The sequence below is a fragment of the Carcharhinus amblyrhynchos genome, chromosome 22, assembly GCF_965287045.1.
Source record: "Carcharhinus amblyrhynchos chromosome 22, sCarAmb.v2.hapA, whole genome shotgun sequence".
Classification (NCBI taxonomy): Eukaryota; Metazoa; Chordata; class Chondrichthyes; order Carcharhiniformes; family Carcharhinidae; genus Carcharhinus; species Carcharhinus amblyrhynchos.
This window is the reverse complement of record NC_137345.1, coordinates 26793435-26821216: the sequence shown is the minus strand read 5'-3', so window position 1 is coordinate 26821216 and position 27782 is coordinate 26793435. Positions and strand designations below refer to the sequence as shown.

Here is a 27782-nt window from a genome sequence, read left to right as displayed (position 1 = left end):
TTTTATCTTCATTCTGAGTGGATTAACTCTTGGCTGAATAAAGCTACCATCACATAAGACGAAGAGCAATTAGCACAGACAGGCAGCAGGTAGAATGTGCCTGCCTCACAATCATTCCCTCTGGCAGCTGGGTCACACCTTCAGAGCCCACTTCATACTTTCAAAGTCTGCTTGAGCTGGGTGCGCAGAGCATCAGTTCTAAGTGGGCAGGGGTTGGATTTGGGTGCCCTGCTGGCAGTGGCCCAGATGACTTTTTGTGGGCACAAAGGGAGCAGTCTTACGCAACTAATGCCATGGGATCTCTAATGTCCATTTAATTTACAGGAAGATAGCTGACTTAGTTTACTGCCCAAAAGTCAATACCCTCCGCAGGGCAGCAGTACCCCAGTGCTTCATCAAAGAGCCACTCTGAATTACCTGTCCAAGTTTTGGAATGTGGCTTGAACCAAAAAATGTTTAGTCAGAGGCAATTAACTGAGCCAAGGTGGTTTGCTAATGATTCTTACACATTTTCAAGAATTGCAATCTGAAGTTTTTTTATTATTTATTATTTAATAGGGTGTGGACATTGCTGGCAAGGCAATCCCTAATTGCCATTTGGAAGGTAGGGGTGAGCCATGTTCTTGAACGGCTGCATTCCTTGTAGTGAAAGTACACCTGCAGTGCTGTTAGGAAGGGAGTAAGTGAGTATTAATGAACAGGAAGTGTCGACAAAGTAATAACTACCTCAGCACTGCCTCTTCTTTTTGCAATGAATGGAGCCAAAAGGTTATTTTATTTCAAGTCAGGATTTATGTACAGGTGAAACAAATGGTCGGAACTTTATAGTAATAATCTCTTTAAATAACAGTCTTTCATACATTTTGTACAAGAAGGCCATTAAAATTGTTCTATATGTTTCAAGATCACAGACCCACAGCTGATTTAGTTTTTATAGTCACTCTTCATTTACAAAGCCGACTTAATATTCGTCAATAAAATAAATGTAATGAAAATCTCTGTAGCATAAAGAAATTGTGTAACGATTGATATTTCATTTATTTTTCATATTTTTTCAAACCTCTGTTTGAGTCAGAAGAAACTTCTAACGATTTCAATTTATTTCAATAGCATTTTAGGTCTTCAGAAGACTCAATGGTTAAAGAAACAACAACCCCGCCCCAGCAAACATTTGTTTAAAAGAACAGAAAATGCTGGAAATACTCAGCAGGTCTGGCACTGTCTGTGGACAGAGAAACAGACCTTTCATACTCGAACAAACAATTCCTGTTTCATTGCCCTAGCAACTGGGATACATAAACTGCGACTTTACCTCCTAGTTTCAGTTAAGATTTTACATGCCAATTTTTAGTCCCGTTTTTTATCGTGATGAGCTGCTCCAATATCAAATCAGTGGTTGGAGTTAAAGTTGAAATCAGGCTTTCAAATGCAGAGTTGCTCCCATAATGCTGGCAGAGTAAAGTGAATTCCTATCAGCTGTTGTTTTGACAAAGGAATAGAGAACAAATCCAAAGCAGCTGTACTGCTGCTATACAAGGCATTGAATCAGACCTCATCTGGAGTTTTTTGTGGTCAGTTAATTTTAGAAAGGATATTGAACACTATTGAATAAAGCAACAAATATGACGCCAAGCATTAAGAATTCAAGTTATGAGGAAAGATAAAGGAAGCTGTGCTTTCTTCCTTAAGAAGAAACTTCAGGGTGATCTAATTGAAGCTTTGGGATTATGAAAGGTACTAGATATAACTCTTTTTTTTTCACCCATATGTTATAGAGTCTGGAAACACCAATTTACAATTAAATAGCATCTATAAGTTAGTAAAATATCTCAAGCCACTTTATGTGAAGGAAGAAAAAGGAAATTTGGAAATTAATCTGGAATTAAAAGTGACAATAACTGAAAACAAGTTAAACAAGGACTAGGAGGTGAATGGAACTTTGTATAGGGTGGGCGGAACTGGAGGAGAATTGCTGCATATGTTGCAGTTTTGAGAGAGAGCCTTAGAAATCCACTGAGTAAAATATCAAAGATGTGATATAGAATCTTGGATACTGCCAAGGGTCATCAGCATCCAAAGGCTTGGGTTTACTTACTCTTTTCTCTCCAATACCTTCTTGACATGTCCATTACCTTTGTGCTGTCAGGCTGCTTGTCCTAAAATGAGATGTAGATAAGTCACAATCTCCTCCAGCTAAACATTGGGAAGACTGAGCAATCATTTTCTGACCAAACACCATAAAACCTGTGACATTACCACTGATTCCATCTTGTTGCCCAATCACTGCCTAAAGTGATCCTGACTGCAACCTTACATACCCTATCTCATCAAGGGCTCAGTTCCAAATCCTTTTCATCACACTGACCATCTCCAACCTGCCTCAGCCTATATACTGTTGAAACATCTCATGCATTCCTTTGGCTCCTCTAGAATCAACTTTTCCAAAGCTCTCCTATCTGGCCTCCCACCCTCCCCACTCCATAAACTTTAGCTCACCCAAAACTCTGCAGTCCATATGCCATCTTTTTTCACCCAGCATTGCTGTGCATACTGACTTACATTGGCTGCAGATCCTCCAATGCCTCAATCTTAAAATTTTCACTATTGTCTTCCAATCACTTCATTCTTTGCCTCTCTGTTTTGGCTTCTTCAGGCCTATCAACACTGTGCTTCCACCAATGTTAGTCTCTTCCCAAAATCCCAGGCTACTAGCACTGGAATTCTCTTAAACTCCTCTCACTCAGACCTCCTATTCCTTTGAGGCATTCTTCCTGTAATCCATAGAATCCATTTTGTCAAATCTTTTAATTAAATCTCCTAACATCTCTTCCTTTAGCCAGTGTTGAGTTCTGCGTTGATCACACTCCTGTCAGGTTCTTTGGACATTTTTGTTATATATAAATACAAATACACATTTTAATTGAAACGGGCAGCCTTGACCATGAGCTAGATGTGGATCTTGAGGTGCAGCTTTGCGACAAAACTTATTCGAAGCAATCTGGAGCTTTAGAGCAAAGAACTGGCTTGCAGAGATTTAGGCAAGAATGTTTTAAGGCAGCATTCATGTTTCTGGAGGAAGTTGTTTGTCTATTATTTGATCCAAGTTAGGGTGTTGGAAGCCTTGCAGTAATAGGGAGTTAAGAGATGAACTAAGCTGGTTGTTGCCTATGGGAGCTAACCTTCCAGATAAACCATTAAGGAGCAAAATTTGTATAGAAGAGGGAGATAGTAATTGGACTAATGTGAGTAGGAAACAGAAAATGCTGGAGAATCTCAGCAAGTCTGACAGCATCCTGTGGTGAGAGAATAGAGCCAATGGTCAGCAGATCTGATCCAGACTCAAAACGTTCACCAGGATTCTCCCATTGCGACCCACAACTTTTCTGTTGGGTCATGGTGGGAGATGCGTCTGTGGTCTTGAACAGGGATTTGTGCATGTGCGGGAACGCGTGCCCATCTCCCAGAACTGTGAACAGTCACAGATTAGACCACGCTGGAAACTGGCAGGAAGATAGGAAAGTCATTTAAATCTGTTTTTAATCTTTCAGGCCCCGATTGAATCTTCCACTCCGCCAGGAGTGCTTAATTCCGGCAGGGTTCAGACCACCTCCCCAAATTCAGGGAACTAACGGGAGATCCCACTGGAATGAAGGGGGGGCAATCGGGGCCCACCCTCGGGGTTGGGTGATGGGGTGGTGGTGCCCCCTGAGCATGGGCACCCTGGCAATGCCAGCCTGTGCCCCCAGCACTGCCCAAGGGGCAAAGTGCCCATGTCCAAGGGAATGCCAAGGGGCTGGGGCCTATTGTGGACATGGCCTAGGGGTGATTGGTGGGGTTGGAGGGTCCTGCTGCCACTCTGCAGACAGGATCAGTTTGGGATGGAAGGTGGCAATTAGGGGAGTGGGTTGATCTGCCGGGGGAGGAGGGGCTGTCTCTGGGGGGGGGGGGGCAGGGGATGGTCTGCCAGCGTGAGGGGGGTGGGGGTGATCACCACTGCTGGGTGGTGGGGTCTGGGCTCATTGCCGGGGTGGGTAGGGCTGGCCCGGGAATTGCTGTGGGTGCCGTGATTGGATCGTGAGGAAGGTCAGCACTGCGGGGGTCCCGGGCTGACCAGCCATTGAGCTGGCCACCAAACAGGAAGTTCACAGTTTGGGGCCACTGCACGTGCACAGAGCTCCAGAACTGAAAAACACTGGCATGAATAGGCCCTGCCTCCCCTGGGTTTTTAGTGACATTAACAACTGGGACCTCTTTAGTGCACAGAGCGCGGAGATTCAGGTGAGCAGTTGAACTGACAAAACAGTCAGGATTTAGAACAGTTTTCCTGCCAATTCAACGCTTTTGGGAGAATCGCCCCCGTTGGCACTATTCTCTCTCTAGAGGTGCTGCTGAGTTTCCCCAGCATTTTCTGTGTTTTTGTTTCAGTCACGTATCCGCAGTATTTTGCCTTTATACTATGGGGAGGAAAGAGTTGTTTCAGATTTTCCTGCTCCTTTTGACTTCAAATTTATTTTTGCACCAGAGATATAATGGTTGTCCTTTTCTGTCTTTTTTCAAAATCTTGCATTCACTAAGAGCAACGAACTGATACAAAAATACCTACGCCCTGGGCTTGGCAAGTCAGAGTGCGGTTCCACACGCCTGAGAGAGTGCTACACTTCTGCACATGCGCCCTGATGAGCATGGGCGTAGTGCATGCCGGGGATAGAGAGAGACGTCACAGAGGAAGATGGAGGAGTATGCACGCGAGCCATGGTGAGCCGGTCTCGGTAGGGGAAAGAGTGCCGGTCAGTGCTCAGGGGTGGGTTAGGGGGAGACCGGCGGCGACGGCGGGGGGCGGGGGTGTGCTGTGTACCGGGAGGAGAGGAGCGATGGGGACAATCTAGAAACTTCCATTAGAGGGACCGGCCGTGGGCTGTGACCTTCCTGATGGAGTGTGTGTGACCGGCAGCCAGGGCCTGCGCCTGGGTGGGGTGAATGAGGCTTGTGAGTTTACTATCAAATAAATCGGTTGGACTAAAACTTGGTGTTGTGAGACTTTTCACTGTGTTTACCCCAGTCCGACGCCGGCACATCCACATCATGGGGTGAATGAAGCAGCGGAGGTGCGGGCATGATTGTTTCAGACCTTTTAGACAGTGAGACTTCTTACAATGTTTACCCCAGTCTAACGCCGGCATCTCCGCATCATACCTTTCTGCTTTCCCGGGGGGCAGAGGGAAACATTGCCCCGACCCCCAGGGTGCCCCCCCGACCTGCCCCTGACCTGCCCCTGTTTTCCCCCCCCCCCGACCTGCCCCTGTTTCCCCCCCCCCCCCGACCTGCCCCTGTTTCCCCCCCCCCGACCTGCCCCTGTTTCCCCCCCCCCGACCTGCCCCTGTTTCCCCCCCCCCCGACCTGCCCCTGTTTCCCCCCCCCCGACCTGCCCCTGTTTCCCCCCCCCGACCTGCCCCTGTTTCCCCCCCCCCGACCTGCCCCTGTTTCCCCCCCCCCGACCTGCCCCTGTTTCCCCCCCCCGACCTGCCCCTGTTTCCCCCCCCCGACCTGCCCCTGTTTCCCCCCCCCGACCTGCCCCTGTTTCCCCCCCCCGACCTGCCCCTGTTTCCCCCCCCGACCTGCCCCTGTTCCCCCCCCCCCGACCTGCCCCTGTTCCCCCCCCCCGACCTGCCCCTGTTCCCCCCCCCGACCTGCCCCTGTTCCCCCCCCCGACCTGCCCCTGTTCCCCCCCCCCGACCTGCCCCTGTTCCCCCCCCCCGACCTGCCCCCTGTTCCCCCCCCCCCCCCGACCTGCCCCCTGATTCCCCCCCCCCCGACCCCTGGGAGGGGTGCGCCTGCCCCCTGATTCCCCCCCCCCCCCCCCAGGGGGGCGGGGTGCCTGCTCCCTGACCCCCCGCCCCCCTGGGGAGGTGCGAGGGAAATGTTGCTTCACCAGAAAGGAGTGTTTAGAGCCTTCAGTGATGAGGAGGGAGGAGATAAAAGGGTAGGTGTTATACTTCTGTAATTGCAAAGAAGGTGCTGTGGGAAGGGGATGAGGAGTTTGGAGGAATGGACTAGGGGTAGGGTTCCTGTGATATACTGACTAGGATTGGAGCTTGAGGGAAGATATATTTTGTACTAGCATCTTGCTGGAGCTGGTGGAGGGTGATCCTTTGAATGCAGAGGCAGGTGGAATGAAAAGTGAGGCTGGTGAGTGGACTGCATGAGTGCCCTTCTTCATCTCTGTGTCACAAGGTTGAAATCGGGCATGTGCACGAACCATGTCCCCATGAGTAAGATTAAATACGTGCCAAATATTTCATAATGAATTATAGAAGATGCTTAATCATTCATATATTAATAGAATTGTCCTCAACTTCAAATGGCTAAAACAAAGTAAATATTTATGCTTGCCTTATTTGCATCATATTGCGCTTCGGACACAGAGGGATTGCACAGATTTTGCAGTTAATATTGTACATGATCAATGTACACCTCACTTCACATTCCCTTGCAAATCACTATAGTAATACCAGTGGGGAACAAAACTACGCAGATGGAAACCAGCAGAATCTGCAACCCTGCATGTGGAGACAATCAACAAAAATCTCTCAGGCCGCACTCAGAACCTTGGTGGGTTGCTCACCACTGGCCTATGGAAATGCATGTGCTGTCAAGCTAATTCATGACGTACTGACTGTTCAGGCTTTACGTTTTTGGCATGTTAATGTTGGACTGACTTCTGCAACTGAAGTTGCATGATTTCATGTTGTATGATCTTTAGCTGCCTACAGAAGAGTGTTTTTTGCACACACCAAACCAACCTGGGTTTTTGAGAATTCTGAATTGGGAAATGTCAGTTTGTGTTATTGGCAACATTTTGGAAGATTGTGTTTGAGCCCGTTTCAAAATTTGAGCATATACTCTTGCTTGACACTTCAGTGCCAAGTTGAGGGAGTGCTGCATTTTTTTCTATTCTTCGTATGTGATGTCAAACTGATCCAAGTGGCTATTTTAAGAGTACTGGTTGATTTTTGTTGGAAAAGTAAGGCCAATATTCATTCCTCTTTCAACCTATTGCACCAAAATCAGCTGACCATTATTGTTGCTTGTGGGGTCTTTCAATATGCAAAATGGCGGTGCCATTTGCTCATTGCATTTTGTAAGTAATTTATATGTAAAATGCTTTGCAATGTTTCTAAGAAGCAGTTTTATTCTTTGCAAGTAAAGTGACTGATGTAATAGGGCAACTGTTGAAGCTGCTGATGTTTGATTCTTGTTTTAAATATTTTATTCTGTGGGTTTAATTTTATTGGGCTCTGTTGATCATACAGAATCCATGTAAGCTTTGAAAATAACATCTCTAATCCTTAAATAAAAGCAAATTACTGCGATGAAACCAAAAGAAAAAATGCTGGAAAATCTCAGCAGGTCTGGCAGATCTGTAAGGGGAGAAAAGAGCTGACGTTTCGAGTTCAGCTGACTCTTTGTCAAAGCTTCTACCGGACCTGCTGAGATTTTCCAGCATTTTCTCTTTTGGTCTCTACTCCTTAGTTTTCAGAAGTACTTCGGTAATTGAGCAAATTTATTGAAACATGTTATGTTAAACATTGCAGTTGTTTTTGTCATTTGTTTTATTTGTTCGTGGGATATGATAGTGAGTTTTAAGGGGCATCTGGACAAATACATGAATTGGATGGGAATAGAGGGGGTTTTAGTTCAGTGAATTAGCATAGCCGGTGCAGGCTTGGAGGGCTGAAGGGCCTGTTCTTGGACTGTAATTTTCTTTGTTTTTTGATATGGGCTTCACCGGTTAGGACAACATTCATTGTCCCTAATTGCCCTTGAAAAAGTGGTGGTGTGCCACCTCCTTGAACTGCTGTAGTCTGTAGTGTAGGTACACCGATAGTCCTGTTAGAGGGAGTTCCAGGATTTTGACCCACTGACAGTGAAGGAATGACAACATATTTCCAAGTTAGGATGATGAGCAGCTCAGGTGCTGGTGTTCTCATGTAGAACATAGAACATTACAGCGCAGTACAGGCCCTTCAGCCCTCGATGGTTCCACCAGTCAGTGCAACAATCTAATGACCCGCTAACTTAAACTATTCCAATGTTATCCATATGGCTATCCACTGACCATTTGAATGCCCTTAAAGTCGGCGAGTCCACAACTGCTGCAGGCAGGGCATTCCACGCCCTTACTACTCTCTGAGTAAAGAACCTACCTCTGACATCCATCCAATAACTGCCAGCCCTTAATTTAAAGCTATGTCCCCTCGTGTTAGCCATCACCATCCGAAGAAAAAGGCTCTCACTGTCCTCTCTATCCAATCCTTTGATCATCTTGTATGCCTGAATTAGGTCACCTCGTAACCTTCTTCTCTCCAATGAAAATAACCTCAAGTCCTTCAGCCTTTCCTCATGAGACCTTCCCACCATACCAGGCAACATCCTGGTAAACCACCTCTGTACCCTTTCCAATGCCTCCACATCTTTTTTATAATGCGGCGACCAGAACTGTACACAATACTCCAAGTGCGGCTGCACCAGAGTTTTGTACAGTTGTAACATGACCTCACGGCTCCGAAATTCAATCCCTCTACCATGTGCATGGTATCTGTTTCTGTATATCTGTATCTGTTTCTCTTGTCCCCTTCTAGACAGTAGTGGTCGTGGGCTGGAAAGTGCTGTCTGATGAGCCTTGGTGAGCTCCTGCAGTGCATCTTCCAGATGATATACATTGCTGCTGTGTGCCAGTGGTGGAGTGAGTGAAGGTTTTTTTGTAACAGGGATGCTAATCAAGTGGGCTGCTTTGTTCTGGATGATGTCAAGCTTCTTGAGTGTTATTGGAGCTGCAGTCATCCAGGCAATGGTATTCTATCAAAATCCTGACTTGTGCCTTGTAGACAGCCTTTGGGGAATCAGGAGGTGAGCTAATTGCCACAGAACTCTCAGCCTCTGACCTGTTCTTGTAGCCACAGTGTTTTTATGGCTAGCCCCAGTTTGGTTTCTTGTGACTTGTAATCACAGGATGTTGTTATTGCCTGTGTTACTTGTGATCTTGCATTACATGAGAAAAATTGAGTGAAATCAAGTTGTTTAATGGACTGAGAATATGAAGAAACAGACATTGGAATTACTTTGCCATTCCTGTGGAATATGTTTCCAGGAAAATTGATGTCACCGATAATTTGCTGTAACATTGATTAAAATTTGTGTAGAGCCTTTTTATAAAAGTACAATCCATTATGGTTATTCTAAGCTTAACAGAGGGAACCTGACTATGACTATGGTTGGACAGCCATTAGGAGGAATTCGTGAATTGCCGTTTTGTGCTTGTGCCTTTCCTCTTTGGTTGGACAACTAAAACGGTTAAATTGTAGTATTTGAGTAATGTGTTTGTTCTTTTTTATTAGCCCATGGAGGATTGTCGATGACTGTGGTGGTGCCTTTACAATGGGTGCCATTGGTGGTGGAATATTTCAGTCTATTAAAGGCTTCAGGAATGCTCCAGTGGTAAGTGATTTCAAAACCCTGGTAAAATTTGGGTATATTGATTTTTGTGAGTTAAAAATGTTCAATTATTTCTTTGGCCATCATTTGTTTTGCTTCTGTGGAAGACTTATAATCCAGCAGGTTTATTTGGCAGCACAAGCTTTCGGAGCACTGCACCTTCATCAGGTGAGTGGGAGTTGTGTTCACAGAGCACATATAGACACAAACTCAATTTACCAGGTAATGGTTGGCATGTGAGTCTTTACAGATAATCAAGTCTTAAAGGTACAGACAACATGAGTGCAGAGAGGGTTAAGAACAGGTTAAAGAGATGTGTATTGTCTCCAGCCAGGACAGTTAATGAGATTTTGCAAGCCGTGGGGGTTACAGATAGTGTGGCATGAACCCAAGATCCCAGTTGAGGCCATCCTCACGTGTGCGGAACTTGGCTATCAGTTTCTGCTCAGCGATTCTGCATTGTTGTGTGTCTCAAAGGCTGACTTGGGGAACGCTTACCCAAAAGGTCAGAGGCTGAATGCCTATGACTGCTGAAGTGGTTCCCTCAGTAAGAAGTCTGACAATACCAGGTTTAAGTCCAACTGATTTATTTGATAGTAAACTCACAAGCTTTTGAGGTTTCCCTCTTCGTCAGGTGAATGGAGAGTACTGGCCTCAGACAGAACATATAACAGCACAGACATTTTACAGAATACTGATTAGAATGTGAATCTTTACACCTAACCTGCTATTCAAGTCTTAAAGTGGCCAACAATGTGACTGGAAGGAGCATTGAGCACAGGTTAAAGAGATGTGTATTGTCTTCAGACAGTACAGTAAGTGAGGTTTTGCAAACCCAAGCAAGTCATGCAAAACCTCACTTACTGTACTGTCTGGAGACAGTACACATCTCTTTAACGTGTGCTCAATGCTCTTTCCACTCACATTGTTGGCCACTTTAAGACTTGAGTAGCAGGTTAGGTGTAAAGATTCGCATTCTAATCAGTAATCTGTAAACTGTCTGTGCTGTTACATTCTCTGTCTGAGGCCAGTACTCTCCGTTCACCTGACAAAGAGGGAAACCTCGAAAGCTTGTGAGTTTACTATCAAATAAATCGGTTGGACTTAAACCTGGTGTTGTCAGACTTCTGACTGTGTTTATCCCAGTCTAACGCCGGCATCTCCACATCACGAAGTGTTTCCTTACAGGAAGAGCTCCTGTCTGATGATTGTCGAGCAGTGTTCATTCATCCATTGTCATAGTGTCTGCATGGTCTCCCCAATGTACCATGTCTCGGGACACCCTTTCCTGCAGCTTATCAGGTAGACAACATTGGCCGAATTTCAAGTGTATGTACCGTGTACCTGGTGGATGGTGTTCTCACGTGAGGTGATGACATCCGTGTCAATGATCTGGCACATCTTACAGAGGTTGCTGTGGCAGGATGTCCGCACACGAGGACACGCTCAACGGGGATCTTGGGTTCATGTCACACTATCTGTAACCCCCATGACTTGCCTGGGCTTGCAAAATCTCACTGTCATGGCTTGAGACAATACACATCTCTTTAACCTGGGCTTAACCCTCTCTTCACTCTCATTGTACCTTTAAGACTTGATTACCCGTAAAGACTCGCATTTCAACCATTATCTTGTAAATTGAGTTTGTGTCTATATATGCCCTGTTTGTGAACACAACTCCCACTCACCTGATGAAGGGGCAGTGCTCCGAAAACTTGTGGCTTGTGCTACCAAATAAACCTGTTGGACTTTAACCTGGTGTTACTGTGCCTACCCCAGCCCAACACCAGCATCTCCACGTCATGAAGACTTATAATGCCAGGTTGTTCACTTCAATGTGAAATGTATCTTGAGCTAAGGAAGGGAACAGTTTCCATAAATCTGTTTGCTTCTTACTCTTGTATTGCTGCCTTTGCCACCAGATATATTATCCCAACATAGGCTTTTCATCATTAAGCTTCTTTAACTTTCAGCTTTTCCAAATATTTTAATACTCACATCTGACCCTGTGCCAAATCCAGCTTATCTGTTGCAGAACAGTAATAAGCAGTTCAGCTTCTTGAGCCCATTCTTTCATACGCTTAGATGGCCAATCTATATCTCAGTTGTTCCATAGGCCTGATCCCCTTACCTGACAAAACCTATTGTTACAATCAGGTGCAGAGTAGTCAAATGGTTCCCCTCTTTTTTCCACTCCTTGTTTGACAGCGACAGCTTTTTTGCAAAGGATATACTTGTCAATTCATTGATGTTTAACTGTTTGCATGATGTTGATCATAGAAGACACACTTGGGCAGGTTTTCTTGAGTATTAACAAAGAGAATAGCTTTTATTGTAATTAACATCATCTCTTTCGCACACAAGCACACGCACACAAATAGATTACAGAGTGGGAAAGTTAGAGTCATTGGAGGTTGATTATTTGGCTGGCTTCGGGCTCAGTTTGGTCCTGCTCCTTTCCTTGTTTCTGCATTTTAAAGATTTAGATGGATAATTTGACTCTGCTTTCAGAGGCAGTAGCAGGATTGAGTTCCTTTAAGAAGCTATGTGTGGGGCACCTGGGTAGTTTCAATCAGGAAAAAGAGTTCCAAAACATAAGAAATAGGAGCAAGAGTAGGCCATCTAGCCCTTGCAAGTTGAGTGAGAGAGAGAAAGGAGTGCACCCCATTCGTGAGTGTCCTTCAGCATCCTGGCAACTTAACCTGTACTGCAGCGAAAGCAGATGTTTAAATACACAGTGGGCTTGACACATGACTGTCGCCCAGTGATTCAAAAATGGTTATGGCTCATGTAATTTCTTTGTAAGCTAATTGGTTCATGTCCGGGAATCCCTCTTTGCCAGGCTTCCATTATCCAGATAATTGGATTTAATGATGCACCTCCACCCAGTTGAGTACACCATATGATTGTTATGATGTTAGTGTCACAAGTAGGTTTATATTAACAATACAGTGAAGTTACTGTGAAAGTCACCTAGTTGCCACACTGCAGCGACTGTTCGGGTACACTGAGGGAGAATTTAGCATGGCCAATGCACCTAACTAGCATGTCTTTCAGACTGTGGGAGGAAATGGGAGCACCTGGAGGAAACCACACTGACACGAGGAGAATGTGCAAATCCCACACAAATGGTCACCCAAGGCCAGAATCAAACTTCGGTCCCTGTGCTGTTAGGCCCTACTGTGCCACCATGCTGGGGTAACACATTCTCCCTGTGTCTGGTCTTGATTCTGGCTTTGGGTGACTATGTAGAGTTTGCATGTTCTCCCCATGTTTCCATAGGTTTCCTCTGAATGCCCCAGTTTCCTTCCACAGCCAGAAAGTCATGCTGGTTAGATGCATTGGCCATGCTAAATTCTCCCTCAGTCTACCCAAACAGTTGCGAGTGTGTGGCAACCAGGGGGTTTTTCCAGTAACTTTGATGCAGTGTTAACGTAAGCCTACTTGTGATACTAATAAGTAAACTTTAAACAATCACGCAGACGGTGACCCAGGCCAGGAATCGTACCTGGGTCCCTAGTATTGTGCGACAGCAGTACGAACCACTTTGCCACTGTACTGTCGCGTCTTGATGGAGTCGGGATGTGTGGTTCATTCATTTCCCCTAAGGTCATTATATTTGGGCTCAATTTACCTTTCCAGCTAGTGGTTTTAAGAATCATGACATGGAGGCATAGTGGTTAGCCCTGCTGCCTCTCAGCACCAGGGAACCAGGTTTGATTCTGGCCATGTGTGACAGTTTGTGTGGAGTTTGCTTGTTCCCATCATGCCTGCATGGGTTTCTTCAGATGCTCCAGCTTCCTCCCAAAGTCCATTGATGTGTAGGTTAGGTGGATTAGCCACGCTAAATGTGTAGGGTTACGAGAATAGGGTGACGGTGTGGGCTTGGGTAAGATGCTCTTTTCGAGAGTTAGTACATGCTCAATGGGCTGATGACTTCCCTCACTACAGAGATTCTGAGATATAAATCATGTTCTTGTGACACTATTGAACACAATTGACCCCAAGTTACACAGCCTTTTGCTGGAGAAGTTCCAGATTTGTACTCTTTATGTGACAAATGTTCCCTTATTTTGTTCCCAAATATCTTGACTCTAAGATCTTTCTGGAGTTCCTTACTAGAACCACCTACAATGTGTCCTCTTTCGGTTCTTGTACCATTATCTGTAAAGTCTCTCAAGGATCTGTTTTTGTCCCCCCTCCCAGTCCTATTTGTTGCCTGCCCAAAAACATATTAGGTTCAACATGAATGCTGGTGACACCTCTATGTCACCACCACCAAATCTGTCAAACTCTCCACTTTCTATGATGTCATGCTAATTGGCCAGCATTCAGGAATGGGTGTGCACAATTTTCCTTCAGCTGAATATTGGGAAGATTGAAGCCATTCCTAATGCAAATCCAGTTTCCAAGCCATCAACTCCATCGCTTTCCATGACAGTCTGAGGTTAAACCAGAATGTTTGCAACCTTATAACATATTTGACAAAGAGATGAACATCCGACTACATATACATTCCATCACCAAAATCATCTATTTTCACCACCGTAACATCCCTCAACACAATCCAATCCTCCTTGCAGCTTATCTGCTGCTGAAACCCTAATCCTTGCCATTGTAACTTCTAAACTTTAATATTCCAAGACTCTCCTGCCTAGCACTTCACCTTTATGATTAAAACTCATGTACAGCTGAAGCATTACTTCCTCACTTCTGAATGCCAACTTCCTTGAGATAAAGACCAACATTCCATTGCAAATCCTACCTGTGCACTAATGCAAAATGATTTCCGTATAGAGACTCCTATATTTCTTTTCTCCTCCCCAGCTCCTAGCCATTTAAGACAGTAGGAACAGTTTCTTTCTCGGGTTCAGAGTGGTTGGCTGCTTGCTTTCACATTAAACTCCCATCTGCAATTATATTTTCCACTTACTTAATATGACTGTTCCCCCTTTAAAACTCCCTGCTGCCATCTGAATAACATATTGTGCCTCCTATATAGCTGTATTAATCAAGTCAATATATTTGATAAAAAGTTGAGGCACCAGTACAAATGTCTAGAAACATCCATTATTGTATTCTGCCAATCAGTGAACTTGCTCGTTACCCCTAATCTGTCTCCTCACTCCCAACCCCTATTATAACATGATCCTTATCAACTGTCTTCTGGAAATCTGGTTATGCAACATCCATAAACCTCCCCCCCCCCCCCCCGCCCCCAATCCGCTATGTGATTGCCCATCTTCCAAAATAAAACCTTCGCATCCATGCCTACTACTGATATTTGTTCAATTGCTAACATTTCAGCAACTAATTTTTGCGCAGATATCAGATCTGTAGGTACTTGGTTTCTGTCCATTTTCCCTTAAATTCTTGTGGTATAAGTCCCTCCGTGATTGCGATTATCCCTATTTCTGTAATCCTGTCCAGCTCAATATACTTCTCTATTCCTGAACATGTTGTTCCTGTTTGATTCTGGCATACACTTTCTCTTTGCAGCATTGACAACAATATCTTCAGGTGCTGAAGCCCCTATATTCTTAAATTCCCTTCCTATGATGCTCTTGAATTACAAAAATAGTACCAGGAATGAGAAACTTCAGTTATGAAGGTAGATTGGAAAGATTGGGACTGTTCTTCTTGGAGAGGAGAAGATTAAGAGCAGATTTGAAGGGGTATTCAAAATCATGAGGAGTTTGGACAGAGTAGATAGGGAGAAACTGTTCTGCTTGTAAAAGGATTGAGAACAAGAGAGCACAGATTTAAGGTGACTTGCAAAAGAAGCAAATGTAATGTGAGGAAAAAGATTTTTCACACAGTGAGTGTTTCAGGTCTGGAATGCACTGCTTGGAAGAATGGTGGAGGCAGGTTCAATTGAAGCATTTAAGAGGGCATTAGATTATTTGAATAAAAACAATGTGCAAGGATGTGGGGAAAAGGCAGGAGCATGGCATTAAGTCTTATGATTCATTCAAAGAGCCAATGTCAACATGATGGACCAAATAGCCTCCTTATGCACTGTCATAATTCTGTGATTCTCTCTGTCTTTTTCCATTGAATTTTCTTTCTTTGAGACCTACCTCATCTCTTGGTTCAACACCTGATTTTTCTTGTGTCTCTGAAAAACCTTGGGAAATTTTTTTTTAAATGTGAACTGTAGTTGTTATTGTACATGTGTTTTATCTTCAATGCCTCGGAAAGTTTTGGCTTTTAGATGTTAAAAAATCAGTTTTGTCATCCACTATTTGTGTAGAAATAATAAGAAAAGTATTTTTGGTATGTGGTGCCAGTGTAGGAATCTGAAACAATTGATTCACAACAGTTTGGTTGAATTACATACATGGTCTTCAGTTTGTTCTGAGGCATCCACAAATATGCACACAACCACAAAAATGGGGAGTGACCCACATACATATCTTTTTTAGCTTACTTTGGTTTTGGGTGAATCACATTGTTATTGTGAAGTGTTTTTTAAGTACCTGCATTATGAATATTAATACAGGTTCTGTAATAATTCAGGTACTTCATTTTGTATTTGCTTGTATATCTTTAAGCATACTTTCAAGTTCTATTAACCTACATTTCTCTTGGTTAAAAACAGGGAATGAGTCACAGACTTCGCGGAAGTCTGACAGCAGTTAAGACCAGAGCTCCACAGTTAGGAGGTAAGTTTGTTGTATTTATTATAGAAGTTGCAACTTCTATAATAAATTCTATAATTTATAATTAAAATTATAATTTTATAATTACTAAAATTATAGAGACAGCTTTAAAGGTTTGTTTTGAATTATGTTGGTTCCTGTAGGAACGAATATGATCCATGAGGAGCAAATGGCAAACAAATTGCTAATAATAGCTGAATACTGTACAGTGCCAACATAAGCAGTTCAGACATGAAATATCCCAGGCAGAACATTTTTGCTTAATTGGAGTGGCAACATTGGTACTGAGGTACCTTGAGGGCAGGGAAACAAAACCATCTAAATCTAAGTCAAACAGTGGTGGTCTAATTTTAGCAGTCTTTCTAGCAAGCGCTGGGTTTTTGAGGCTCGTGATGAAGTTTGTTTTTAAAAAAAAATGGATTCTCTCAGGCTTTCTGAAAATAATTTTGTTAAATTATTTCACTGTACTTTGGGAGTACTGACCACTTAATAAACTACACCATCAGAGCTATCCTGTTTTGGCATGGGTTAATTCATAATACTTTTGCCTGGCTTCCTTGGGGTTTTGGGCATTCAATCTAGAGTGATGGCTTCTGAGGGAATGCTCTATTGTCAGAGACGTCACATTTTAGGTCAGAAGTTAGACAGTGATCTCTTTGCATCACCTACCTTTTCAAGTCAACGTAAAGAGGAAAAGCTTGAAGGAAAGAAGGGAGTTCACCCAGTGTTCCAGCTAACCATTCCTCTCACTCAACACTGCTTAAATAAATTGACTATTAATTTTTCCCATTTACTTAATGTACCTTACATCAATGTGAAAATGGGAACCTGTTTTTGCCTTCATGTCAATTTACTGTACTTCAAAAGGAACTAATTGATTGTGAAGAATTTTGCAGGGGTCCTGCATAGTGGCCAATCTATTGCCTCCATTATACACACGCTTTTTAACAATAGAAAGCAAATTTTGAATGGGACACCCAGAAGGCTATTTCTTGACAAAGTATTTGTTGCCACCACTCAGAGCTGTCAATATTCTGTGCTCCAGGAATACTGCATTATTGCTGACAATCCTTATCACAACCAGCAAATGCAACTTTTTTTTTAAGCTGACCTGAATAAAACAGCTTTTTATAATGAGTTACTGTTATTTGATTGGAATATTTCAGGTATTATTTATTAGGTAATACTAATACCTGCCAAGCATCAGAAAAATGCTTGAATTTCCTGATTGAAAACACCCGATTTGATAGAAAAAAATTACTTTTAAGGTGTTCCACTGCGTAATAATATAATAAAATTGTCAAACTAAATGGAATAGAATATGCAATAGTTCATAACAAAATTTAACAATATTCTATTCCATTTAAGTCAGACCACAGTAAATCGACTGTTTTATATCGTTATTGATGTTTTTATTTTGTATAATGTTCCTTTTTCTATTAAGGTACTCCAAACAGTGGGTTAAAGTACTCACTATACATTTGGAGCGAATAATATGCTTCGGAATGTTTCAGATTTCTGCTGCACCATTTGTTTAATAATTTAGACCAGTTTGTTTTATGTAGCTAATGGTTTCTTCTCTCTTTATGATTTTAGGTAGCTTTGCTATATGGGGTGGGCTGTTTTCAATGATTGACTGTGGCTTAGTGAAAGTCAGAGGTAAAGAAGATCCATGGAATTCTATAACCAGTGGAGCCTTAACAGGAGCCATATTAGCTGCACGAAGTGAGTGAAATAGACTTTATTTTTGTCAGTATAAATCGTGTCTTAACTTGGTATGCAACAAGATATTAGTAAAGAATAGGAATCTTAAGAAGCTTTAGGTTCACAGGTGTTCCTATGTATTTTACTAATAGCTGATTTTATAATTACCTTGACTTAGAAGACATTTGCCATTTTGAATCTTATTTTTACTTTGCTGCCCTGTCATTTGGGATACATTTCATAGGGGAACTTGAATTTTGTAAGATACTGTTGTAATACTCTTTCCATATATTGCTTTGTTCTGTCAAAGCTACCACTATCATGAGGGTTATAATAATCATGAATCTATTTTAGGATCATTTTATTTAGCTGCGTTTTTATATAAACAGGCATTTCAAAGTTGTAATAAGTCCGAGAAGACAAAACGTATTGGCATCCAAAAAATTTTGTCACTTATATGCTGCGGAAAGTTGTGGAAGATGTAATATATCACTCCTGTTTTAAAAGAACACTTTACATAATCCAGAATTTGAAATTGATCTATTGTCACTATTCAAAATAAATGTCTTGAGGTCATATTTGTTCATGGTGATACAGAGGTAACACAATCCAATTAATTCTAACTGTGCAAACTTGCTGATTACATACCAAAGGTGTCTTTACACTGTCCATTGTAATCTGAATGACCACCTATTATCTTTCTATTGTCGAAATTGGAAACTGGTAACTGTGTGCCTGTTTGCCACTGTGAATAGGTTTTGAGCCGTTATAATAAGTTGATGCTTTGAAATTTGCAAGTGACCAACCCGCCCCCTGCTCAGACAAAACCAAATCTCATTCATGGTTTAACAATGTACAATCTGGCTGCTAATCATCTTTTCAACATTCTTCAATTTTCAGTTATCCTAGTTTGGATTTCAGTTACATGTGCCTGTGACCCCAAAAGGCGCACAGATTTCTAGACTGCTTTTAATTGTATTTTAGTGAAGTGCAGTTGAGCGCGATTATATTCTGAATTTGCCCAATAGCACTTTATGGGTATTTGTTGGAATTTGAAATATAGATCTCCGTTTTGGAAGTTACAGTGATAATTTCTATTGTTTTGATTAAATAATAATCATCTAATTTTTAAAATACACTGTCTAAAACTGGCCTTTTGGCTCGAATCAAGTGTAGTATCGACATGTTGTGCTTGGTTGAAGTCATTAGGTTACTTCTTTTAGCTTCATTAAGCAATTTTTAGAAGCGGCGTCTCAGCCTTTTGGCTAAGATGCAAATGAGATCAAACCTTGGAGGAGGAGCTACACCTACTCAATCAGCTTGGATCATGTAGATCAATCCCAAGACAGGAGGTGAGAGCCCTGTCTTGTAAGCTTGGATTGGGAATGTCTCAACTTGTTGAGACTCTGAATTGGACTTGATTTCATTGAATTGGAATAAAAAGAAAAAAACCTGTGGAACTTAAGTTTCTATTTTCTTGTCTTAAAACAAAATGTGTCAGATGTATAAGCTTATGTGACTGTTCTATGGCTTAGCCATGGTGTGAAGCATTTGTTGAAGATGATATTATGACATTATCCATTTATTTTTAATTCCCCTGGAACCTTGATTTCATGTACTGTTACTGGGGACAAACAGCAGGAAACCAGTGAAAATGCTGTCACCTCTAATTTTGTTCCAGCAGTTTTACAGCAGTGAGATATTGCGATAATGGAAATATCACATGATAATGCCTCATTCCCATTTGCCTTTTATCTACTCTGTCAAAACCAACATGGTCACTGTTTCAATCACTAACATCAATAATGCATTCCTAGTTTTATAACATTTTTGCTTATTGTCCTAAATTTTTTATCTTGCAGCTCTATTCCTTGTAGTTGACCGTTTAACTCTGGAAACAGTATATTTCTTCCCTAGACCCGTAACATTTTAAACACCTATTAAATTGTTCTATTATTTCCATTAGATCTAATTTTTGGTGTCCTCATAACAGGAAGCATCCCAATGGGTCTAAGTTTTTTATCATGTATTACTGTGGCAACTTTCAAATGGTTTGGAGACAAAAACAGAATCTAGGATTTCAACTCAAGTCACCTATATATAGGTTAACCATTGAATCTTGATTTTTATATTCCATACCACTTGTCATAAAACTGTATTCCACTTGTTGCTTTTGATGTATTGAGAATCCAAATCTCCAATTCCTTTTCTTTCCACATCATCCAATGATCTACAATTAAGTTTTTTAAAATCAAAATGTACTTCCTCACCCTTGCTGACATTGAATTTTATTTCCTACTTTTTGGTCCATTGAATTATTTGTTCAGTCTGTCCCACGAAGCTTCATTTGGTCCTAGGATTCATTTTATTTTGTTCATCATATTTTAGTATTTTCTGCAAATTTGAACACTTGTTTCCTAGCTCGCTCTTAAAATCGCTGATGTATATAGTGCATGACCGTCCCAAAACAAAATCTTGCAGGACGAGTATCTACTTGTAACCATTGTGAAACTGCTTAACCTTTACTCTGATTCCTCCCTTCTAATTAGCTTTTAGTCCAATTTACTGTTCCACAACTTTGTATTCCTTAATCATTTTTCAATAATATTCTGTCTGGTACTTCATCGAAGGCTTTTGTCGTGTCCACGTGCACCACGTCCACAGCATTTCCCTCAAGTGCCAAAACAAGAATGCCAATTTTATTCCTTTGCTATTAAGAAAGAAATTCTGTTTGCAAATCATTAGTATAATTTGGTTTGATATATTTTCAATTAGTTCTAGAGTATTTATTACAACATATAAACTACGCCACTTTCATTTAGATGGTCCAGTGGCAATGGTGGGATCAGCTGCTATGGGAGGTATACTTCTTGCCTTGATTGAAGGAGCTGGAATAATGCTGACACGGTTTGCTTCAACACAATTCCCAACAGGTAAATTGCAAAAATAAATATGGTATTGCTCACTAAGAACAAATATATAAAAAGTATTATTGATGTATATAAATATATATTTAAGTGTAACAGCATTTTGCTTTGCCTGGACGTTGGTTAAATTCCACAGATAAGTGCTCTAGTGAGTCCACTAGGATACGAAGGTTCTTCCCTCAGGAAGTTTTCCTTTCCACTTGCAAGTTTGTGCAGCTTCCCCATTTGAGTTGTGTATTGGTTGAAAACATTTCATTTCTTGGTACAGCATAAATTTCAATATTATTGCAAGTGTAATATCAGATGTTTGCTTTCCACAGTACAAAATAACTTGGGAAACAACCTGTTGTACCAAATGCACAAACTGATGCATTAAAAGTTGTTAATGTTAGTCCATATCAATTTACAGACATTTTCTGTAGAAGTTTGTTAGAATAATAGCAGCTGAAATTTTCAGTAAGTTTTATATCATCTAGAAAACCTAAATAACTATGTAATTAGTATTTCTATTGAATCACTGGTTGGACTTCAACAAATTTTCATATGTCTGTTATATTTTTAACTGAGAAAAGAATTAAATTAAAACAAAAATGCTGTAGGGTTCAGGGATGTCCAAACTTTCACAACTGATGTTCAGAAATATGTGACAAGTTGCGCTATTTAAGACCTATAAACAAAAATTGAGAAACTCTCCCTACAAGAAAACCACATGGGGCACTGAGTTTCTGTTTGATTGTGCTGTTTCTAACTGCACAAATAGCCTGAAATTGGATAAACAAGAACAAAAGATCAAGATATTTCAGGTGCCACATATGCCCAATGTAAATATTTCCACTATCTGTCACATTAGCTCAAAGTATGTAATGTTCGAAGTTAGAGCCAATCCCACGCATAAAGCTGCCTTATTCTCAGATCAAATTAATCAGCATTGTGAATTTGTTAATTGCATCCATTATGGGCTTTCACAGAGGCTCTTGAGTGTTTAGTTGGAAGAACATTAATAGATGTGCTTTGAAAGCATTTAATATACTTGCTAAGAAACTGACTGCTGCACACCAATGTCATTTGCAATTGATTCTGAAGTTTTAAGACTTTTTCCACTATTTAAAAGTGATGATCTTGGCACTGATTTTGTGCTAAGTCCATTTTAGCTATATAAATAAAACTCCACTAGATTACTCCTAAATTTATCAAGGACTATTAATGCAAATTTTAAAATATAACTAAATTCTAAGGCATTATTCAGTTGTGCAGGTTCATGAAAGATTTGCCAATCAAGGATATGTAATGAAGTTGATCAGAAACTTGAGCAAAAAAAACTTGAAAACAAGTGCAACTTGATCCAGATCACTGATTATACCCAAAGCAGAAACACTTGGCTAGAAATTTCAGTCCTGGGACTTTAAATTGTGCTAGCCAGGTAAAAATGGACAATTCTTGATTGATTCAGACCAGGAAAGATTAGAATTTAAATTGAACAAAATGAGAATCAGTTTTGAATTAACATGTTAATGCCAACAAAGAGCTTAATGGATGATTTCTTTATCTTTGGATATATAAAAATTAGCCATTTAAATTTTAGAGAACAAAGTAACAATCCTAGTTATTGTATGTTAACAGTTATAACGTACTAGATTTTAAAACTGTAAACCTAGTCGCAGTATGAAAAATGGTTTGAAAAGACAGATAGGAGCTCTACAATAAGAACATAAGAAATAGGAGCAGGAGTAGGCCATCTAGCCCTTCGAGCCTGCCCCGCCATTCAATAAGATCATGGCTGATCTGTCGCTGCTCAGTTCCACTTTCCCGCCCTCTCCCCATAACCCTTAATCCCCTCTCATCAAAAACCCATCAACCCGCGTCTTAAAAATATTTAGCGAGGCAGCCTCCACCACTTCAACGGGCAGAGAATTCCAGAGATTCACTACCCTTTGAGTGAAGAAGTTCCTCCTCAACTCCGTTCTAAACCACCCCCCTTTTATCTTGAGGCTGTGCCTCCTAGTCCTACTGTCTTTTTTGAGCGGGAAGAGTCTTTCCACCTCTATCCTATCCATCCTATTCATCATCATATATGTCTCAATGAGATCTCCCCTCATTCTTCTAAACTCTAACGAGTACAAGCCCAGTTTATTCAGCCTCTCCTCATAGCTCAACCCCCTTAACTCCGGTATCAGCCTAGTAAACCTCCTCTGCACTCCCTCCAAGGCCAAAATATCTTTGCGCAGGTGCGGCGCCCAAAACTGCACACAGTACTCCAGCTGCGGCCTCACCAATGCCCTATACAGCTGCAGCAAGACCTCCCTACTTTTATATTCAATCCCCCTCGCTATGAAGGCCAGCATCCCATTTGCCTTCCTGACCACCTGCTGCACCTGCAGGCTGGGTTTTTGCGACTCATGCACAAGTACCCCGAGGTCCCTCTGCACCGTCGCCTGCTGCAGTTTTTCGCCACGTAAGTAATAGTCCTTCCTACCATTCTTCCTACCAAAGTGGACCACCTCACACTTGCCAACATTAAATTCCATTTGCCATTTCCTGGCCCATTCGCCCAGCCTATCTAGATCCTTCTGTAGACTCTCCACACCCTCCGCACAATTTGCCGTTCCCCCAATCTTGGTGTCATCAGCAAATTTCGACACCCTACACTCGGTTCCCTCCTCCAGACCATCTATATAAATGGTAAAAAGCTGAGGCCCCAGCACCGACCCCTGGGGCACTCCACTAGTCACCATCCGCCAATCCGAATAGCACCCGTTGACCCCCACTCTCTGCCTCCTATTTGACAACCAATCCTCTATCCACGTTAACACCCTACCCCCAACTCAATGTCCCTCGACCTTCTGCAATAACCTCTTGTGAAGTACTTTGTCAAACGCCTTCTGAAAATCTAGAAAGACCACATCCACCGGCTCTCCTCTATCCACCGCCCTAGACACATCCTCATAGAACTCCAGTAAATTTGTCAGACACGACTTCCCTTTAATGAAACCGTGCTGTGTCTGCTCTATCAAGCAATTCCCTTCAAGATGCCTCGCAATTTCCTCCTTAATGACAGATTCTAACATTTTACCTACCACAGACGTTAAACTAACCGGCCTATAATTCCCCACCTTTTGCCTGGCACCCTTCTTAAACAACGGCGTAACATTAGCCGTTTTCCAATCATCCGGCACTTCCCCGGAATCCAGCGACATCTGGAAAATATCCACCAAGGCATCCACTATCACCTCCGCCATTTCTTTCAGAACCCTCGGGTGCATTCCATCCGGTCCTGGGGACTTGTCCACAATCAGCCCCTCCAGTCTGTCGAGCACCGCCTCTCTAGTAACAGTAATGTCATTAAGACCCTCCAGTCCTACCACCTTTCCATCGCTAACACCTGGCAAATTATTCACGTCCTCCTCCGTGAAGACAGAAACAAAAAAGTTATTCAATACCTTAGCCATATCCCCATCCCCTACCACTAGGTCCCCTTTCTCATCCTCTAAAGGACCAACATTCACCTTAGCCAGCCTCTTCCTTTTTATATATTTATAAAAACTCTTGCTATCCTTTTTTATATTAAGCACTAGCCCAGCTTCATAGTTTCTCCTACCCTTCTTTATCAACTTCTTTGTCAATCTTTGTTGACATTTAAACCTCTCCCCATGTGCAATTAAGTTTGATTGGTAATGCACTTGTTCACAAAGTTTTAAAGTTAAAAACAACTGCAAGAAAGTTATCTAATTTCAATAGTATTGGATCACGTTAAATGAGTATAGAATTAATTTGGGATGGTTGAACCAAAACCAGTGATCTGATTGTGCAATTACTGAAGAGAAGTTGGTGCAATTACTGAGGAGAAAGTTGGAGAATATATACAAGTATATTTTTTTAAACTGTTCTTTTTCCTCCATATAGGTCCACAGTTTGCAGATGATCCAACTCAGCTACAAACTCCAACGTTTGGCGAATATAGACAATATCAGTGACAAATCAGTTGCAATACCTCTAACTTTGTGGATGCTGAAGGACTAATAGTGTTATTATGGGAACAAATAAGGCACTCCAGACATCCTGTGAAGAGCACACCATCCTACATAGTCATACGTAACCATTTTTTGAAGATGGCTGATATGAGCTATTGCAGGGCTGGTGTGATTAGAAAAGGCTGTTGTAGAAAATTTTAAAAAGTGATTTTTCTGCCAATGGCTGTGGAATATATGTATATATGGTATATACCATATCTTACCTTGATATGAAGGCTGTTGTATCAGAATAGTTATATAATCCAAAATTATTTTGTGCCTGAGTTTTATAGAGTTCTCTAGTAAATGTATTTGTAAACTGTATGGTCAAATATCCAGTGACAGTTCTCTTTTGTTATTTCAAATCCAACAAAATAACATCCCAACTCTTCCTAAGGGCATACACTTTTCAGACATTGGTTTTAAATAGCAAGGTCACAAACCACTATTGCAAGGGCAAGAGTTTCATCTCATTACATTAAAAGTGGAAGGGCAAATCATCTACTTAGTTTGAATTTTTAAGGATTTATTTTATAACTTTGGCTGTTAGGTTTATGAATACGCTTGCTATGAGCTGAATGTGTTTTGCTAAGACTCCAGGCATTCTAATTGAAATTGAAGTGATCATAAAAAGGTGATAATTATTTAACCTATTTATAGTTGAATTCAAGTTAAAACTCTTGATGGGGGAGAAACTACTCAATATCTTTATAATAATATGAAAGATGGGAAGTGAAGCAACCAGTATTGACAAAAAAACCTGTGTATTGACCTGGAGTGATTGCGTTTTCAAATCTAATATATCCTTATGAATGTCACGTTACTGCTGTCCTTCCAACACCTTGATGAATTGTGCATGAAGCAACTTGTCACTTGATAGTAAAGTTTCCATGAGGAGTTACAATTGTGGCAGTGAAGAATACCAGTATATAAGAATGTGTTTTGTCACACACACATCAGACTGAGTTTATATATCCTCAATAAAATATTGTCTTAGTATGGAACTGTTTGTTTGTTTTTCCCTTACCTTCTAATTCCTAGAATTTATTGTGGCTGGGATTCAAGTTAGCAGCTGATTTGACTGACATGTGAGGAGGTGCAATTTAAGTGTTCCAATGCTATCTCTCTAGTAGCCTTTCAATATTTGTACTCTTTTCTGCTAAACTGAAATTAGTCCAGTTGGGTTATTTGATAGAATAACCTGACAGCTGATTACTGTTTCATTTCATACCCAAGCCTGAAATGCAAAGGAACTGTCTATGGTTTCAGGTCATGTTCTTTTCCAGGAATGCTCTTGTGTTTGGACATTTGAATGATGGAGACATTTAGTTCCTGCTGGCAAGAAATTGGGAGAGATGTATCACAGGTTGGCGTATCTTTTGATTCTGACTCTGTTCCTAATGTGCTTTAGTTATCATCTGATTACATTTTAAGCAGTCCATGGGACCAAGGCTGACCTTCTTCCACTCTGGTTGTGGATCCTAAGGTGATTAATAATGTCCAATGTTGAATCTGCACATTATACCACAGGTGGGGCAGGTAGTGTTTGATGAGATGGGTGAAATGCTCAGATTTTTGGATGCTTCTGCTTTTGTACTGAGCCTCCACCTGGGCCTGTTAGAGGGGTTTGGAATGTTTGGCATCTATATTGATGCTTTTCCAGTTTAGGTGGTCTTTAGCAAGAGCCTCCCATATATTGGAGATGTTGCATTTTTCAGGGAGGTTTTGAGGATGTCCCTTAAACATTTCTTCTGCGCTGCTGGTAACCACTTATTGCAGTTGGAGAGTTTGTTTTGGGATTCTTGTCAGACATGCAGAAGATGTGGCCTGCCCACTATAGGCAATTAGCTGTAATCAGTGCCACTATTTTGTGGATATTGGTCTGAGGGAGGACATTGAGATTAATGGGGAATCAGGGCTTGAATCTAGAGAGGGAGCCTGAGAAACAGCTACCATATCCAAGGAAGAAAGCAGGTGTGCAAATTGGATGAAAACTAATACAGGACTCTTTCAAGGCCCTGTAATTGGAATGAGCACACTTAAAAATGAGCCTGTCTTGCTACTGAATGTGTAGAAACATTACTTTTATTCCATAAAGAGTGTCAGTGTCAAATGCAGTTTTGCACCTATTATGAGCTGAAACTCAAGCAGGGCATGAAAATCCTTTGGATGATCAAAAACATTTTTCCACATTTATGAAAATTGATTCAAATTTTTAGTTGTGGTCTTTTTCATGTTGAAGGAAGAAACATGACACAGGGCCAGATGTGCTCCACAAGTTGTAGGTCATCTACCTTCAATATAGGAACAGGCTTTTTAGTTCCTTGCACCTCGTTTGTCATTCAGTGAAATCAGGCTAATCTGAAACCTAGATTCATTGATTATGAGATCCTGTATCTCAGCCCACACTTATAGTAAAGGTAACTATATTTGATTGTTTGCCAGCAAATTAGATACACATCTGTGCCATGAGCAGTGATCACTAAAATCCTAGGAGAGACGAAACAATTCATGCTAGCAAGTACAGACAAACTTGCTTCATACATGTTTGGTATGATGTTATTTCCTCAAGATAAAGGTCCCCAAGTAATTTGCTTCCCTTTGCTGTGCATTTTTCAATGTAATGGCATTACGATAAAATTCAGAAATGTCTGTAAATTTACAACCATTGTGCCTGAACTTGCATTGCACCTTAAATGCTGGAGAAATCTCACTGCTGTTGATAAAATGTGTAGTAAATGCACCACAGTAGTTAAGCTTTTATCATGATTCTCTTAACAAGCTTCAGTTGTCATTCCCACAAAGCCATCAGAGACAATTTTACATCACTTTGTACTGATAACAATTGCAACTAGGTGGTTAGAATATTTCTATCTTTGAATCTCAGTAAATGCATTGTTAAGGTGGCTATGAAACAGTTGAATGCTACCACCACAACAGAAATCCAGGAATTCAATGTAGATTTCACTTCTGTGGTACCTTGATATTTT

General features: G+C 41.4%; 1 protein-coding gene across 1 annotated transcript; it reads left to right on the top strand.

Moving 5' to 3' along the window:
• The first annotated feature begins 4659 nt into the window (after positions 1 to 4659).
• On the top strand, positions 4660 to 25796 carry timm17a (translocase of inner mitochondrial membrane 17 homolog A (yeast)). Its single transcript, XM_080210057.1, has 6 exons — positions 4660 to 4755; positions 9396 to 9495; positions 16094 to 16157; positions 17751 to 17879; positions 20681 to 20791; positions 24686 to 25796. The coding sequence occupies exons 1-6, from the start codon at positions 4730 to 4732 to the stop codon at positions 24754 to 24756; spliced, it is 501 nt and encodes a 166-aa protein (XP_080066183.1). The 5' UTR covers positions 4660 to 4729; the 3' UTR covers positions 24757 to 25796.
• Positions 25797 to 27782: the final 1986 nt, after the last annotated feature.

What these genes read in the sequence shown, in the direction of transcription:
- timm17a (XM_080210057.1), top strand. Translation starts at nt 4,730, where the DNA reads ATGGAGGAGTATGCACGCGAGCCATG. An exon ending in GAGTATGCACGCGAGCCATG is followed by an intron (nt 4,756 to 9,395) that starts GTGAGCCGGTCT and finishes CTTTTTTATTAG; the next exon opens with CCCATGGAGGATTGTCGATG. An exon ending in AGCCATATTAGCTGCACGAA is followed by an intron (nt 17,880 to 20,680) that starts GTGAGTGAAATA and finishes ACTTTCATTTAG; the next exon opens with ATGGTCCAGTGGCAATGGTG.